Source organism: Balaenoptera musculus, chromosome 12 (assembly GCF_009873245.2).
Source record: "Balaenoptera musculus isolate JJ_BM4_2016_0621 chromosome 12, mBalMus1.pri.v3, whole genome shotgun sequence".
Taxonomy (NCBI): Eukaryota; Metazoa; Chordata; class Mammalia; order Artiodactyla; family Balaenopteridae; genus Balaenoptera; species Balaenoptera musculus.
The window spans coordinates 39,732,425-39,751,478 of record NC_045796.1 but is presented as its reverse complement, the minus strand read 5'-3'; the positions used below and the strand labels follow the sequence as shown (position 1 = coordinate 39,751,478).

The 19,054-nt window shown below is 37.4% G+C and overlaps 1 protein-coding gene across 3 annotated transcripts in view; it reads left to right on the top strand.

The window, feature by feature from the left end:
- The window catches only part of PKIB (cAMP-dependent protein kinase inhibitor beta), a 112,697-nt gene that overhangs the window by 88,715 nt on the left and 4,928 nt on the right, over positions 1 to 19,054 (top strand). For all 3 annotated transcript variants that reach the window (XM_036871695.1, XM_036871694.1, XM_036871693.1), the window contains one exon: positions 17,613 to 17,789. In XM_036871695.1, coding sequence (XP_036727590.1) covers positions 17,621 to 17,789 — 169 coding nt within the window. In that variant the 5' untranslated portion in view covers positions 17,613 to 17,620. The remainder of the gene's footprint in view (positions 1 to 17,612; positions 17,790 to 19,054) is intronic.

The window sequence follows — 19,054 nt, the reverse complement described above, 5'->3', positions numbered from 1 at the left end:
ATGCAAAGCATCCTGAGAGATTACTACAAGCAACTATATGCCAATAAAATGGACAACCTGGAAGAAATGGACAAATTCGTAGAAAAGCACAACATTCCAAGACTGAACCAGGAAGAAATAAAAAATATAAACAGACCAATCACAAGCACTGAAATTGAGACTGTGATTAAAAATCTTCCAACAAACAAAAGCCCAGGACCAGATGGCTTCCCAGGGGAATTCTATCAAACATTTAGAGAAGAGCTAACACCTGTCCTTCTCAAACTCTTCCAAAATATAGCAGAGGGAGGAACACTCCCAGACTCATTCTATGAGGCCACCATCAGCCTGATACCAAAACCAGGCAAAGATGTCACAAAGAAAGAAAACTACAAGCCAATATCACTGATGAACATAGATGCCAAGATCCTCAACAAAATACTAGCAAACAGAATCCAACAGCACATTAAAAGGATCATACACCATGATCAAGTGGGATTTATCCCAGGAATGCAAGGATTCTTCAATATACGCAAATCAATCCATGTGATAAACCATATTAACAAACTGAAGGATAAAAACCATATGATCATCTCAATAGATGCAGAAAAAGCTTTTGACAAAATTCAACTCCCATTTATGATAAAAACTCTCCAGAAAGTAGGCATAGAGGGAACTTACCTGAATATAATAAAGGCCATATGTGACAAACCCACAGCCAACATCATTCTCAATGGTGAAAAACTGAAACCATTTCCTCTAAGATCAGGAACAAGACAAGGTTGCCCACTCTCATGACTATTTTTCAACATAGTTTTGGAAGTTTTAGCCAGAGCAATCAGAGAAGAAAAAGAAATAAAAGGAATCCAAATCGGAAAAGAAGAAGTAAAGCTGTCACTGTTTGCAGATGACATGATACTATACATAGAGAATCCTAAAGACGCTACCAGAAAACTACTAGAGCTAATCAATGAATTTGGTAAAGTAGCATGATACAAAATTAATGCACAGAAATCTCTTACATTCCTATACATTTACCATTGCAACAAAAAGAATAAAATACCTAGGAATAAACCTACCTAAGGAGACAAAAGACCTGTATGCAGAAAACTATAAGACACTGATGAAAGAAATTAAACATGATACAAACAGATGGAGAGATATATCATGTTCTTGGATTGGAAGAATCAACAATGTGAAAATGACTATACTACCCAAAGCAATCTACAGATTCAGTGCAATCCCTCTCAAACTACCAATAGCATTTTTCACAGAACTAGAAGAAAAAATTTCACAATTTGTATGGAAACACAAAAGACCCCGAATAGCCAAAGCAATCTTGAGAAAGAAAAACGGAGCTGGAGTAATCAGGCTCCCGGACTTCAGACTATACTACAAAGCTGCAGTAATCAAGACAGTATGGTACTGGCACAAAAACAGAAATATAGATCAATGGAACAGGATAGAAAGCCCAGAGATAAACCCACGCACATATGGTCACCTTATTTTTGATAAAGGAGGCAAGAATATACAATGGAGAAAAGACAGCCTCTTCAATAAGTGGTGCTGGGAAAACTGGACAGCTACATGTAAAAGAATGAAATTAGAACACTCCCTAACACCATACACAAAAATAAACTCACAATGGATTAGCGACCTAAATGTAAGGCCAGACACTATAAAACTCTTAGAGGAAAACATAGGCAGAACACTCTATGACATAAATCACAGCAAGATTCTTTTTGATCCACCTCCTAGAGAAATGGAAATAAAAACAAAACTAAAGAAATGGGACCTAATGAAAGTTAAAAGCTTTTGCACAGCAAAGGAAACCATAAACAAGATGAAAAGAAAACCCTCAGAATGGGACAAAATATTTGCAAATGAAACAACTGACAAAGGATTAATCTCCAAAATTTACAAGCAGCTCACACAGCTCAATATCAAAAAAACAAACAACCCAATCCAAAAATGGACAGAAGACCTAAATAGACATTTCTCCAAAGAAGATATACAGATTGACAACAAACATATGAAAGGATGCTCAACATCACTAATCATTAGAGAAATGCATATCAAACCTACAATGAGGTATCACCTCACACCAGTCAGAATGGCCATCATCAAAAACTCTACAAACAATAAATGCTGGAGAGGGTGTGGAGAAAAGGAACCCTCTTGCACTTTTGGTGGGAATGTAAATTGATACAGCCACTATGTAGAACAGTCTGGAAGTTCCTTAAAAAACTAAGAATAGAACTACCATATGACCCAGCAATTCCACTACTGGGCATATACCCTGAGAAAACCATAATTCAAAAAGAGTCATGTACCAAAATGTTCATTGCAGCTCTATATACAATAGCCAAGACATGGAAGCAACCTAAGTGTCCATCGACAGATGAATGGATAAAGAAGAAGTGGCACATATATACAATGGAATATTACTCAGGCATAAACAGTAACGAAATTGAGTTATTTGTAGTGAGGTGGATGGACCTAGAGTCTGTCATACAGAGTGAAGTAAGTCAGAAAGAGAAAAACAAATACCGTATGCTAACGTATATATGGAATCTAAAAAAAATTTTTAAAGAAAATGGTTCTAAAGAACCTATAGGCAGGACAGGAATAAAGACGCAGACACAGAGAATGGACTTGAGGACACGGGGAGGGGGAAGGGTAAGCTGGGACGAAGTGAGAGAGTGGCATGGACATATATACACTACCAAATGTAAAATAGATAGCTAGTGGGAAGCAGCCGCATAGCACAGGGACATCAGCTCGGTGCTTTGTGATCACCTAGAGTGGTAGGATAAGGAGGGTGGGAGGGAGAGGCAAGAGGGTGGAGATATAGGGATATATGTATATGTATAGCCGATTCACTTTGTTATAAAGCAGAAACTAACACACCATTGTAAAGCAATTGTACTCCAGTAAAGATGTTAAAAAAAAAAGAATAATGCAGTTATATTATTGCACATATTTTTTTTATGACTGAGTGAAATGACTATCTTGCTATTACTTGGATAAGAAATTATTGAAACTTAAAACTTCCTTTTCTGATACTATTGAAGAGTTAATGTCCTTTAAAAAAAACTCTAGTACACAGCACCCTAAAAGGTAGGATAAAATATTTTCAAAACTCTTTTTAAATGAACATTTGTATTGGCAAATAAGAGAATACTTCATAAACCCAGAACAATGAGAAACCACGTATCTAGAGGCAGGTGAGTACTGTACTCAGAGGTTTCCCTGGGTTCCCTAGTGACTCACAACTTTTGTTTTAAAGAGCTGTGATCTGCGGAAAAGGAAAGAAACTTTTAGGACCCACTCAAGTTGGGAAATCAGCATAAGGTTTAGTCTGTTCCATGGGTAATATGGCAACCCCTAACCTTCAAAGGAAGACAGTAAGAATACTTGCCAGTCCTGGCCTTGCCTTGGGTGGTAAAGAGGAAAGGGCTGTCCTGATCATTTATTACCAAAAGTGGAACCTCACACAGGTTTGCAGCTCTGTAGTCTGTCTAGTCTGAAAAATTCCATGCTGAGAATTTAAAGCTAACGAATTTGGTAGTTCCCCAGACACCCAGTGGAGGCAAATTCAGAGCCTGTGTAGAGGAAAATACTTTAACTCAGGTCTCACATAATTTCAAGGAAAAAGTTTTAAAAAACATGAGCTTACAACCCAAAATCATAAAACATGCAGGGAAATAAGCCACCGTGAGAGAGATTCTACATAAACAATAAATAACAGGATCAGACTAGTATAAAGAATTCAGATATTGGAATTACTTATATAGCATTTAAAAACATAGGTTTAGTATATTTGAAAAGAATAAATGAGTATATTTAAATTATGTGTAACTAAGGAATAAGATATTATAATATAATGAAGCAGACTTGAAAAAGAGCCAGATTGTCTAAAAATGAAAAATATAATAATTAGAAATTACAACTTGGTGTATAGCTTATACAGCAGATTAGACACAGACGAAGACTTAATATATATGTATATATTAGATCTAGATGTATATTTATTTATTATAAGAAGTTGGCTCATGCTTTTATGGAGACTGAGACATCCCAAGCCCTGTAGTCAGCAAGCTGGAGACCCAGGAACTGATGGTATAGTTCTGGTCCAAGTCTGAAGGCCTGAGAAGCAGGAGAGCTGATAATGTAAGTTCCAGTCAAGTCTGAGTCTGAAGATAGGGAAACATGTATGGATGTCTTAGAAAACAGTCAGGCAGAAAGCGTATTCTCTCTGACTCAGCCTTTTGTGCCATTAAGGCCTTCAGTGGATTAGATTATATTGGAGCAGGCAATCTGCTTTACTCGGCCTATTGATTCAAATCTTATCCAGAAACACCCTCATAGACTCACCCGGAATGATGTTTAAGCAAATATCTCGGTACCCTGTTGCCTAGTCAAGTTGACACGTAAAATTAACCATCACAATCAGCAAACGTCCTGACAACAAAAAAAGGGATAAAGGAGGATAGTATCATGAAGTGCTTGTAGGATGTAACTTCAGCCTAGAGTGGTATACCTTGCAAGAATGAAGATAAAATAGTTTTTTTCAGACATGCAAAAACCAATGATCACCCCCTGCAAAAATTCCTAAAGGCTGGATTATATTCCCCTAAAGGGGGAATTATGTCACAATTGCAATGTGCAAAAAGGAACATTGTGGAACTATGTTATTATGGATATATAGAAGAATGTAATTCTTAAGACGTGCTAAAATATTAGACGTGAAAGTGTCGTGTTAGCAGCTTGCTTTCAATTGGTTGAACGAGAATTGTGTGTGTGTGTGTGTGTGTGTGTATGTTTAGAGAGAGAGATTAAATATAACAAACTGTTAACAATTGTTGAAATCAAGTGGAGGTTATACCTTGTTCTTTCAACTTGTACGAAAATATTTAAATACAAGATTCACAGGAATACACTATAACTTGAAGCCATTTATTTACTAATCCTAGAACTTTATTGTATTCATATGTAGTCATATATTATTTTAAGAACCATTTTTTCCATGATTGACAATCTTCCCACCAATATCTAGTTTTCTGTCTGTGAATCTTCGAAGTCCACCAGCAATAGTTAGACCCTTACCATAGTTACAAGAGACCACATTAGTAGTTTCACCCTTTGTCACAAATCAAGGAACCATATGTATATGTGTCTATTTCTGGAATCTCTATTTTATTCTATTTTTCTATTTGTCTATGCTTGAAGAATACCACACTATCTTAATAACTCATATACTGTAATGAATTTTCATGTCTGAAAGTATAAATTCTGAAACTTTGTAATGAATCTTCAGAACTGATGGTGCCCTATCTTTTTTCTTCTTTTTTAAAAAAGAAGCTATTCTTGGTCTGTGCATTTACAGATACTTTTTGTAAAGAGCTTATCCCTCCTATTATGGTGGGTTTGCTTACAAATGTCCCTTTTTAATAGCCTTCTAATCTCCTTCACTTCAGTTTCAGTTTTCAAACAGTGCATCTAGTACACATCCTTATTATGTGACTTAGAACGTTTCATGGTTCCCCAGGGCTCACAGGAATAAATACAGTATCCTTTATAATAGAACTCATTTCATTGCAACTTGGGTTCTAGTTATGACCATGGTCCAACTTATTTTTCCAGCTCTATATGGCATAATACTCTATTATAGCCCCATGTTTCCTTTTCCTTTATTTGTAATTTGCCTTCTACACTCCCATCTTCATGCTTTAGCTAAAGATTTCTTTGGCTTGGTAAAGCCTTTTTATTTTTTTTCTACCCTCTCAAATATTAAGGCCCAATATGTGTTCTACAGCTTCTGTGAAGTCTCTCTTAATAGCCCCCAACTTCAATAACATTTCTACATTTTATAGTATTTTCATTTATACCACTTATTTAAATATATCATATATTGACTTCTATTTTTACATTTCTTTTAATGGTGTGTATTTTATTTGTATATTAGGTCACAGACTCTTCCAGAGTGAGGACCTTGTATTATGCTTCTTTTGTGTATCCCCACTGTGTCTATCACAGTCTTTAGTATTATTTGGCACTATTCACCCAGAATTCTGCACTGAGTTAAGGATATATTAGATGCTTAGTAACAATTGGTTGAATGAAGACTGAGTATTCAACAAATATTTGGTGAGGTGTAATAGAAGGAGCAAGGAATGAGGTGTCAGATGTTGGATTGACCGTTAAGTTCTGTTACGGAAAAACCCAGATGAACTTTTTGGCTAACCCAATAAAATGGGTTCTGGTTGTGCCTCGTCACTTGCTAGCTGGGTTGCTTGTAGCCAAATCATTTTACTTCTATGACCCTCAATTTCTGCACTTTTAAAATAAAGACAGTAATGACTTCCCTACAGCACAGAATCTCATAAGCTTATTCTCATTAAAAGGCTTTAAGGGCTTCCCTGGTGGCGCAGTGGTTGAGAGTCTGCCTGCCAATGCAGGGGACACGGGTTTGAGCCCTGGTCTGGGAAGATCCCACATGCCGCGGAGCAACTAGGCCCGTGAGCCACAATTACTGAGCCTGCGCGTCTGGAGCCTGTGCTCCGCAACAAGAGAGGCCGCGATAGTGAGGCCCGCGCATCGCGATGAAGAGTGGCCCCCGCTTGCCGCAACTGGAGAAGGCCCTCGCACAGAAACGAAGACCCAACACAGCCATAAATAAATACATAAATAAAAATTTAAAAAAAAAAAAAAAAAAAAAAAAAGGCTTTAAAACAGTACTCAACACATGTTTATGCCATTTTTAATATTATAAAAATCTTCATTATAGAAAATTTGGAAAACACAATCAAGTTCAAAGAAAAAGATAGAAAACATTTATAGTAATACTACCAAGAAAGGACTACTGCTAAAATTTTGGTGTATTTCCCTTGCCATGTTTTTCTGTGCATATATTTTTAAAATTAATATTATGTGTATATATATACATTTATGTATAGGTTTTTGAACTTTTTTATTTATGTCAGTTGAATATATTTTATTTATTTATTTTTTTATTTATTTATTTTTTTTAAAGGAGCACTATTTTTTTTTTTTAATTTATTTATTTATTTATTTTTGCTGTGTTGGGTCTTCGTTGCTGTGCGAGGGCTTTCTCTAGTTGCGGCAAGTGGGGGCCACTCTTCATCGCGGTGCGCGGGCCTCTCACTATCGCGGCCTCTCTGGCTGCGGAGCACAGGCTCCAGATGCGCAGGCTCAGTAGTTGTGGCTCACGGGCCTAGCCGCTCCGCGGCATGTGGGATCTTCCCAGACCAGGGCTCGAACCCATGTCCCCTGCACTGGCAGGCAGATTCTCAACCACTGCGCCACCTGGGAAGCCCTGAATATATTTTAGATACATTTTTCATGAGGACTTTTTTCTTTTGAGCTTATATAATAATAAATAAATATAATAACAGAATCTTTATTTTTAAAAAGTTTTCTATAAAAGTTAAATGCATCCATATAAATAATTTTACTTCTATTAACTTAATTGTAGGTTAATACCAATATACATAATTTGATGAACAAAAATATTTCAATGGTATGATTTTTCTTTCTGAAGTATTTGCTATTTGGGAATTTGTTTTGCCTGTATGACCCAGAAAATCCTCAAAATAACTTTAAAATTTTTGCCACTGTGATTTTGATTGAATATTGGGCTTAATAAAACTCTACAGTGATTTCTTCTCCTGCGAAGAAAAATAAAATACTGAAGAGAACTTAGAGAACAAATCAGAGCTTGAAAAGGCTCAATTATTTTCCCCATTTTCTCAGTTGGAAGAAAAAAAAAAAGATGAAAATTAAATTCGTTCAAAAAGGCACTAAGAGACATCCCAAAGAATTTTTCTTTAAATTGAGGAAATAGAAGAAAAAGACACTACTGGAACTTTTACAGTTGTGTAGACTTACAAAAGCCTTTTACCTATATATTAACTTTATTCAGTTTAATTAAGGAAAGGTTTGTGAATGATTTCAGTCCTTAGCCATGTCCCTTACTTTTGCTATTGCTTTGGCTTTCGGCTATGCATATTTTATAGTCGGTATACATCCTGAAATTTTACCTTTCTAGAAATTTTTCTTTTTTCAAAACTTTTACTAAAAATTTAGAATTATTTTGGCCTGGAAAAGATTGTAGTTTTAAGATATAATAGCAACATGATATAAAATAAATATAATCTAACTTCAAAATGCATACTTATAAGATATGTATGTGATATGCTTGTGTATGTGAACACTGAAAACCTTCTGGAAGGATATGCACCAGAATTATAACAGTGCTGTCACTGGATAATGGGATATAAGACAATTTGTTTTCTCTCTTTTATGCTTTTCAGAATCGTCATTTTACCCCAATAATGAACATGTATTATTTTCATATGCAAAAAGAAAAGAATTCATTTTGAAAAAGAAAAATGAAAAGATAATTGTTTCATTCAATAAACAAACTTTATAGAGTACCTACTAAGTGCCAGACATAGCTTTAGTGCATAGATCAGTGAAAAATCTACAGAAAGCCTTTGTAGAGCTTACATCCCAGTGGAGGGAGGCAGTAAACAACAAGTACAGTCCTAGTAAGTTATAATTATAATATGTGTTGGAAGCTACTAAGAGCTCAGGGAAAGGAGAGAGAGGCAAGGGAGCTCAGGAACTATGGGGAGGAACACCATTAAATGGGGTGGTCAGGACAAGCCTCACTGAGAAAGCAGAGCTCCCTCACATGATCTTTTGCAACCCTTCTTTCCTCACCATATTATGTCATTATGTTGTTACTCAGATGAAGAATTCTTTTTCAGGCATCACGAAGAAATTGAGAATTTCAATCCCATGTTACCTATTAAGGAAACACTTAAACAGGGATTGTGGTGAAAGTATATGGGGAGTTCACCTTCTGGGAGAAACTCTCTAATGAACAGTGTAAGGGAGATGTGGCTTTCTGTGACAGGTGGCTTATCTGGTACAGCTGTTGCAGAAAAGTAGCCAACTCTGAGGGGTGTGTGTGTGTCTGTGGGGCTAGGTTGGTCAATGGGGAAGTGGAAGGGAGGTTGTAAATAATTTTTTTTAAAATGTTCTTTCTTTTTTTAAACACCAAGTTTCTGGCAAGGTCTCAGTGTTAATCTCTTTTTGTCTTTGTAACTCACATCATCAGAGGCTGTCTCCAGAGCCACGTCAACACCATAGTTTAACAGGGTAATTGATGTTCATAATGATAATCTATTATAGTACCTATAAATTAATATGACTGATTTCTAAACAAATTTCATTTGTGTAGTTGTTAACCAAGCACATTTTTTTTTAATTTTTTATTTATTTATTTATTTAATTAATTAATTTATTTATGGCTGTGTTGGGTCTTCGTTTCCGCGCGAGGGCTTTCTCCAGTTGCGGCAAGCGGGGGCCACTCTTCATCGCGGTGCGCGGGCCTCTCACTGTCGCAGCCTCTCCCGCTGTGGAGCACAGGCTCCAGACGCGCAGGCTCAGCAATTGTGGCCCACGGGCCCAACCGCTCCGCGGCATGTGGGATCCTCCCAGACCAGGGCCCGAACCCGTGCCCCCTGCATTGGCAGGCGGACCCTCAACCACTGCGCCACCAGGGAAGCCCCTACCAAGCACATTTATATTCATTAGTTCGGTTCTAAGGTAGTAGAATAGGTAATATTAATCCTACTTCTGATAAATGTGGAAACAATTAACTGAGAAGCCTTGCTGGAAGTCGAAAGTCTATTAGAAGGCAATGCAGGATTCAACATCAGGGATGTTCACTTTTAGGTGAACAAACTTTTCATTGCTCCATATAGACTGCTTAACAAACATAAGGACTAATTTAAAGGCACTCATCCCAAGGGTGTACTAATGTAGTTCAGTAATGCTGTCATTGCTCAAAACTGCTTTGAAATCTTCAGAAAACTGAAAATTCAGTTTCCTTCTGAATATATGCAAATCTAAATTACTTAAGGAGGCTTTGAAAAGAACCTGAAGTGCAATGAAAGAGATGGGCAAACAAATGGGACACACAGTTGGTAATTAAGAACTATAATTAAAAACTATAAAATATAATGTTGCATTTTAAAAATAATATTTTATCATTATATTATACATGAATATAAAATGAGCTGCACTTATGAAGTCACAAACATATTTTGAGAGGTGGAATAAATATGTAGCTTCCTAAAGTTCCTTTGAAGGATGTGGCACACATTTACATGTATAAATTTTTGTATGTTAATAAAAAGAGTTCTATTGTTTTGTATCACACTGCATTTTTCCTTTTGAAGACAGATAAGCATATATGCTATGAAGTTTTCTGAAATAAAAGCATGTAATTGAAAGTGTCCATGCTTAAGATATTGCTTTAAATTACCTTTAAATTGGAAGAGTAATTATGGGACTATTTTTTGTCATCAGTGGGTCACTCTCGATAGTAATCGTAGGCAAAGAAAATAAGCCCAGAGGATAAAAGGGCTTTATTTTTCCACTTGTTGAGAATGAAAATGGTAAAGGAGAATTATGACGATAGGATCTGGTCTTTTAAAGTATTAAGAGGATTGCATATTTGTACAAGGGAAACCTGATGAATTACATGTAACTGACTTCAGGTTGGCAAGTCTGTTCACAATTAGCAGACATCTGGTCTTGTCCAAAGCTCCATGAGACATTTGGTCCATGTCTAAATATCCTTGAAATTTAGTCCTATACAGACCATCCATGAGCATATTTGGTCCATGCCAAATGGTTTTGGACATGACCAAATATCAAGGACCTTTTGGTGTGGACCAAATAAATGTCTCCATGGATGTTTTGGAAAGGACCAAATATGAACAAATATCAAGGACCTTTTGGTGTAGAACAAATGTCTTAACGGATGTTTCAGACAGGATTGAGTGGTCCTGCATGCAAGGCTGTTGACAGTTTAATGTATATGGATCTTTTCTAGAGAGGACTGGTGTCTGGAGAGTATAACTATCCAGACGCCCTGGATGAGGGTGGTTCTATAAGACTTTGTGCTTTAACTACTGTTCTGCATATGACTATCAGTGTTACTTACACCTGCAAGGCATTGTATTTGCCAAAGTCCACAGCCTGCCTCCAAAGCTATTTTAATGTTAATGTAACAAATTTCATTTTAATATTTAATAATTGAACTTTCGGCTTTTGTTAAGAATATTAATAATTAAAAGCACCTTCACAGGCTATGTTTGCCTGCTCATAATTTATAGGTGTCAGCTATTAATTAAACTTTTATTGAATTTTTTAGACAATTATGTCCCAGTCCATGTACCAGGCAGAGGGATACAAAGCCATCTCTACTGTGACCACATTGGTCAGAGTCAACTTCCCCTTCTGTCCTTCCTACTGATGTCATCAAAAGTCACTTGACATTTAAAAACCACCGTCTTATTAAAAGGGGAACCAACTTCTCGGGGTCCTGTGTTCACGGTGAGACAGGAAGGGTGCAAACAGACCACATGAACCTCAAAATTGTATGATTTTCCCTCCAGTGCGAAACTTGGGCTTCTGTGAGCTTGGAGAGTCTTTGTGCCCCTTTCGAAATATAGGAACACTTTGTGTCCAAGAGTGGTTGGAAAGGGCCAAGATAAGAAGTGGATGGTCTGAGAGCAGCCTCTCACTGGAACTTGCTTGCTCATTCTCTGGGACCCTACTCAGAGGCTGTTTTCCCATGAAGTCTGGCCCCCTTCTCTCCTGTCGAGTTAACCACTCCTCCTCTGTGCCTGTGGAGGAGCTGCCTGCCATGCCGCTGTCCCAGGTCTTTAGGTGGGGCGGGGGAGTCCTTACTGATTGTGGCAAATCTCATAGTGACTGTGACTCCCACGCTCAAGGGGGTTGCATGATTTGCTAATCTTTTTCATCTATAGCCACATCAGCCTATATTATTATTCTAAGTGGCCCTGTCTTAGTCTAGCAAGTGTCATTGTGCGGGAAAGGTACTCAGATTTGTTTACTGCTTTACTTGGAAGATTATGGGAAAACGAGTTTGACTTTGCATTTTGAATTTTACAGGTTTAAGCTGTCAAAAACTCTCTGTGATAAAAATAGCTTCCATGTACATATCAATATGTGTTGGAAGAATCTGTAATATTAGCAAGCAAGAACCTAAGCATGGAAAAAAAAGTGTGTCAACAGGCAAAAGTTAGGATTCCCTTTGGCTTGTACTTGAGGCACAGAAATTTGGAGGAATTTTTAAAAAGAGAAAGGTCTCTAAGTTAAAAAAACAATTTTTATACATGTATACATTCCATGTAAGCTCTGTTTAGCCTAAAATTGTCTTGATACTGAGTTGAATAGGAGCTATGTTAAAGGATTCACATTTTAGAGGTGGATACTTTTACTTTATTTCCAAAGAATAAGATTTAAGATCAAGAAAGGTAACTGAAAAGATCAGAATGTGTTTGATTTCACCAGACTATGGGTTCCTCTCTGTAGCTTGTGAGCCTAGCGCAGGGCCTGGCACATAATAATTTAGTAGGAGCTTGATAAATGTTGACTGGATGAATAAATAATTATCTGTGTTCGTTGGTCCACATTAAGAAGCAACTGTTATAGTTCTTTTACCTTGTTTGGAAGAGGTTTGTATATTCCGAAACAGAAAATCAAACCAGAGAAATCTAGCATAAGTTATTAAGATTTTGAAAGCTGGGGAGAGACAGATGATATATTTGGTTATCAGCTGAGACCAGTGTATGTCTCCCTCCCTCTCTTTCTGTCTTTTGGCCAGAAAAGCAGTGACTTTCCAAAATACATGTTCTTCCTTTGTTTGTTTAGTTTAAGTGTTTTCTCAGATAGCCTGACTCATACTCCCAGAGAACTGATTTAGAGGGTAAAGAGTTTATTCCAAGTCCTACATGCAGAATGAGTAGTGGTTTCACTGAGGAGGACGAGGTGACTGACATGGATGCAGAGATTAGAAAAAAATGTATCCGCCTCCTTGTGGTCTGGGCTTCGAATAATGAAGTTTGAGAAAAGAATGAGTGTGAGCTAAGAAGATGGACCGTGTCAGTTGAAAGGGAAGGAGGTTGCAAAACTTTCTCTTTGTTTATAATTATGCTTATAACATACTAACATACTCCTAGCAGGCAATTTTCAGCCCACTGGAAGCTGACTAGTGCTTTCTTTATATATAAATATATATATTCCTCCAGTGCTCCATTTAGCTTGAACGTCTTTGTCTTCTTCAGCTATGCTGGTGTTGCATTTTCATATTTTGGAGACTGCAAAGATCCTGGCATGTGTGTAGATGTGGCTGTGTCATGGTATTTTGTTAAGGCATCCTGAAAATTGTGTATTTTCGGTAGAGAAGAAAGTGTGTCCCAGGCATTTGTAAATCACATTATCTTGCTATGGGCCGTGCAAGGACTTCTGTGAAATCTCCCAATGTCCAAATGGTTTCAGCTCCTGTAAGCAGCCACAGTTGACAAAGCAGAACTCATACAGATTCCACTGCTAATTCTGTAGTAGAAAAAGAGGAAGAGTTGCTAGTGAGTCAACTGCCTTGGTTAGCAAGCATAGACACAATTAGCTTTAAGCCCAGAAAATTGAAAGAACATGGAAGTTAATCTCTCTTTTGTTCTCTTAGTAGTGTTTCCTCATCTTTCTATGGGTTATATATTTTTTTAAATGTCACAAAGCATTGAAGAGAGCAATTCTCTCTACTTTATATGTATGTATGTATATGTATATATATGTATATATATCTATACATAAAATATGTGTGTATATATATATTGACTGCATATGCAATCAGTGTTGCATAGGATAATAACAATAGACAAGTAGGATGGCTAGTTGGGGTAGTGAGAGACTTTCACTTGAAGATATACTCTTTTGGGTAAAATTATCAAAATGTTACTTTAGAGACATTCGGTGTTCGAATACCTGTGTATTCATAATTTTGCCAGGTGAATGTGTTTCAAGTCCTTTATTATTTTAACACATTATTACAAGTTAAAATATGTAAGGAGATACCAACAGTGGTGAGTATTCTCCTTGTTCTCTCTTAAATTCCCAACTAGAATTTTTATTCTTTTTACGAAGTTGAGATTACATTACATTCATTACTTTTTCTCTTTTCCCCTCATGCTGTAAATATTTCTTTTTAAACTTGCTTTATTTCACAGTGTGTCAAGAACATATCTCAGTAAGTAGATCTGACTGGATCTAACACATTCTTTTTAAGAGCCATATAAAATTCCATAATATAATATATATGGTTTATTCAATCATTCCTTTCCTGATGGACTTCCAGATTATTTCTAGTGCTGCAATAAACTTTCTTACCAGGGGATTAAAAGAGCCCAGTTGAGAATCACCCTGTGCATTCAGACTCTCTTCCCAGTGATCTCTAAGTCACCGGCACATTCTGTCGGGAAGATCAGATGACCACTACAGAAAGCTCCCTGTCCCTACAGCCCTGTGGGTCTGGGCTGGGCAAACTATCCTTCTTGTGGTGGAGCCTGACATCCTGGTCACTCAGCATCAGTGACAGGCTCTGAAAGGAAGATGGTGCCTAATGAGAGTTTGGAAAAGGACCAAGGAAAGCTCTGGAGCAAAGTAACCTGTTGCTTGACCTCCCTGCATATCCAGTTTTGTTTTGATCTTAACATGATAATTAATGAGTATAATCTTGACAAACTTTTAGATGGCTTGTGATGGTCTTGTTTTCTAACACCAATCAACAAAAAAGGACTCATTTAGAAAGCCTAGGCCAGAAATAATAGTATAAAGGCAAAAGCAAAAACTTTCAAGATAGGAGCCAATAGCAAAGAAAAAACTTGGAGCCCAGAATGTCTTCTTCCATGTTGATGGCCCACTCTACAGGCCACCTTTTGGAAGTTTTCTGTCAATGTGCAAATTCTAACTCAGTACTCCTTTGACATATCCCATTTTGCTAAACATAAAATATATAGCATTTAAGTATTTTAAAGAGTGTATCTTAATAATCTTATATCTATTGTTATCTTCAGTTTTATGATTTTGGACTATCAGGACAGTAATAATCAAGGTATTCGTGGAGCTTCTCCTCCAAGCTTAGCATAATTAACTTCTTTGCAATTACACAGGAAGATGCTTCACAGAAATAAACACTTCATCATGGCCATGGCTTTTGATGTTATGTTAATTGGCTGGGGACAGAATGGGGGCCTGCAAATGGGGTCTGTTTCCAAACTGGTGTCAAATACTCCTCACGAGCTGTAGAGAAGCGATCTCTAATTGAGATTTGTGTGTCATGGGGAGTAGTGCGGGGGGCTCACAGATAACCAAACGTTCAAGCCAGAGAGGAATACCTATGAAAAGGCAGGGAATTTCTTTCTTTTTCACACACACATATATATATACGGTTGACCCTTAAACAACATGGAGGTTGGGGCACCGACTTCCATACAGCCAAAAACCTGTGTATAACTTTACAATCCAACCTCCATATCTGCAGTTCTCTGGATTCAACCAACTGTGGATTGTGTAGCACTGTAGTACATGTTAACTGAAAAAAAAAAAAATCCACATATAAGTGGGCTTGTGCAGTTTAAACTGGTATCATTCAAGGGTCAGCTGTATATAATTTTTTCTATTTAAAAAGTAATGAAGGGCAGAATCTGAAGTAGCTGTTGTTTGGCTGTCTGTATGTATCACCAGGATTTAGAAAGATAGTTTTGTGGTAATCCATGTCATCTTGCTTTCAGAGTGAACTGAAACTGGATTTGCATCCTTGTGTGCTAAGTTAGCAGTTGTTCAACTTAAAATAAGTCACTTCACCTTTCTGAGCCCCAGTTACCACACCCATATAGTGAGGGTTATTTCTCACTACCTCACAAGGATTATTGGGAGGTTTATCTGAGATAATAGATATGAAAGTGTTCATGTAGTATTGAATAAATTCTGGTTTCCCTTTTAAAAAACTCAAGAGGTCTTTCAAGAGGAAGGTGTTTCTTGTTAGGACTAAGGGGGATACATAGGAGGTGGTGGCGTAAATAAAACTTAGTGAGAAATGAACAGTGATGCTGGTAATCAAACATATGGTTTTATAGTTACAAAGAGTTTCCATGTTCTTTTATCTCACTTGTTCTTCACTAGAATTCTGTGAATCAGTCAGGCTAATGTTTATATCCGTTATCTAGGGGAGGAACCGTGACTCGGAGAAATTAACCAGTATCACCTTGCAGGCCTGTAATGGAGTGTTCTTTTTGACTAATAGTCCAGTGCTCTTTACTTTATGTTGTCAATGCCAGACAATTGGCAAATACTCAACAGGTAGGAGTCCAAAATTATGTCTGAAAATCTAGCATTGTTCTCAAATTGTCCATGATTCCTGGAAAGATGAGACCATCTGGGGAAGTAGCCTAGACTCTACTCCTGAACTCCCACACTAAGCTTGATGTGCATTTCTTGGTTGCTATGGACCAAAGAAATTGTGTTTCTAATATCAAATGCACCATATTTTGTGACTGTTTTACTTCATTTTTAGCATTTCCTGAATTGCAGTTAACTGATTGGAAAGCGCTCCCTTCTAACTGAGGTGAAAACTTTGGTTTGCTTCGTGTAGGCCAAGGTTCATATATTTCGGCCCTCAAGTACCACAGATGAGTATCTCCATCTCTTGGTTGATACTCAGCACATTCTGTGTTATGATGTTATCTATCCTTGTATGTATACTTTTTTCTCCCCTTGGAGAGTACAAGTCCCCTAAAAAAGGAGAGTAAATCATTCCTCTGTACTCTCAAGGCCCAGCTAAGAGCCTAGCATTTAATGGGTTCTCAAAAAAAAAAAAAAAAAAAAAAAGTTTGCTGCTGCTTTTGAGATACTCTTCAGTGTTGACATCTTAGGAAAGATTCATTAGAAAACATCATATGAAAGAGAGGGCTAGTTTTAGAATAAGCAATGTCTGCTACCTCCCTCGCTGTATAGTGAATGATCTCTTGAGAATTCTTTCATAGAGAGAGACAATTGCTAGGAAGATAAAGGATGCTTAGAAAAGCACTAGTTATTACCATGTCCACTTGAAGGCAAGAAAAGGTAACACTGGTTCTACTCTCCCAAACACAGACATGAGTCTATTGAAAATTAGGTCTGAGACTAGAGCAGAGAGAAATACACAGCTGCCACTGGGGTAAAAAGCCTTTGAGATAAAGTTGAAATTCTTATTTCTAAAGGGTAAGAGAAAAGTGTGTTTTGTTTGGTCCTTACAAATTATAGTGATTTGGTTTCAGCCTAAGCAAGCACTACAAGCAAATACTGGCAGGCAGAGTCTCCACAGGAGTGGCCAAGCAAGTCAGTTTGCATTTCTTTCCAAGCCCTCATTTGGCTGATCCATCCATAGAAAAGCAGAATAAAAGGCAAGAAATTACTGCACCCTAAAGCATCCAAGTGGCTCCTTCGGCTCTGAGGTTATTTATAGCAATCTGGCTCACACTGAGGCCTTCCTGCTTTATTCAGCGAGGGTACAAAAGTGCAGATAGAAGCTCCAGGACCTTAACATAGACATAGATGCAGGGTACAATCAGTGATTAGATATTCAGGCCTTCTGTGTTGTTGATGTAGCCATGCCTTTTAACCACCACCAGTGTGAACACGGACCTTGGACTAGGCTCATCCTCTTCTTCATGTGCCCATTCTATCTGTAGATGTTGCTATGAGGACAGATTCATCAAAAATGACGGATGTGGAGCCTGTGGTCAACAATTTTGCATCATCAGCAAGGGCAGGCCGCCGGAATGCTCTAGCAGACATCCAGGGTTCAGCTGCCACGGGCGGAACCTCGGAGTTGCCCCTCAAACTGGAGGTCCTCTCCGGGAAGGAAGGTAACACTCAAAATCCTCTTAAAATCAGCAGCATTTCTCTCTTCTTCATCCTTCCCTCTGGAACAAGTCTCCCTTTTAACTAGTTAAGCTTGTTTACTAAAGCTTCTCAGCTTTTGTTTAAAGCTAAGTAGATTTTTTTTCAGCCTTTCTAAAAGTGGACTTTTCCTCGTATTATCTCCTAGATTAAATGTGGAAACTGAACATTTATTTATTCGTTGGGTGTGTATAGTTATGCACAGTGCTAATGATTGGGAATACAAACGTGAACAAATATAATCCATTCCTTCAAACAGCTTACAAAATTTCTTGAGAAGCTCTCAGAAATAAAGTAATTTTTCTTCTGCCATCCATTGGCAAATCACTTTGGAAGCTTCTGCTTCATTGTAGTATTCTACAAGCTCTTCTATTTCTCATAGCTAAGAATAGGTTTATTATCAACTAGAGATGGGAACTTTAAAAGTTGATCATTCTTTAATCAGTAGAAAAAGTTGAATTCAGAAAAAACGAGAGCTATCAAACCAATGAAGGAAAATCTTGGGTCTTTTACCCTGTTGCTTACATACAGTTCATAAAGCTTCCAGCGTTTAGTCTTGTGAAAATAAATATAATAACACTTACAGTAAAGTGTTGAGTCCCTTCACTTAAAAACATTCAAATAGCTTAAAGAAAGTTTTAGTACCAAGTCATTACCAACATACCTGTGCTTTGCACCCCATTTTAGACTTCAAAGTGGACTCCAGTGTGTGTGTAGAAATTTATTCCTGGTGGCAATGAGGCAAGAGAGAGCTGGAAGCTTCTGCACCTCTACCCTATTCATGTGAGCCCTAGAAGAGGGCTCTTAGTTCTTTGCCTCAGGAGGTGACTTTCTACCTGGTAAAATTACAAATGTTCCTGGTATGATCTTTATGAAATACTTATATCCTTGTTAAGCCAGGGACTGTGGCCTAACCTTGGAGTCCCACGGTTAATTCACCTTTTTCTAAAAATCATTGTATGTATCATAAAGGGTACTAAAGTAATAGCAAAAAAGTATACATGTACACGTAAACTATCATAAGATAAAAGAAAAGATGGAGGAAATGAAAGAAGAGGAATAAAAATATGTGTAATGTTTTTGGCCTTTTAAGTTAAAAAATGTAATCTGATTATCAGGGCATGATATTGCTGTTGAAGAGCCATCCTCAACTAGCGAGGTAGAGAAGATAAGCTACTTGTTCATGTAACAGGCCTAATTAAAGTTGATAGCCCCTAAACACACACACAGG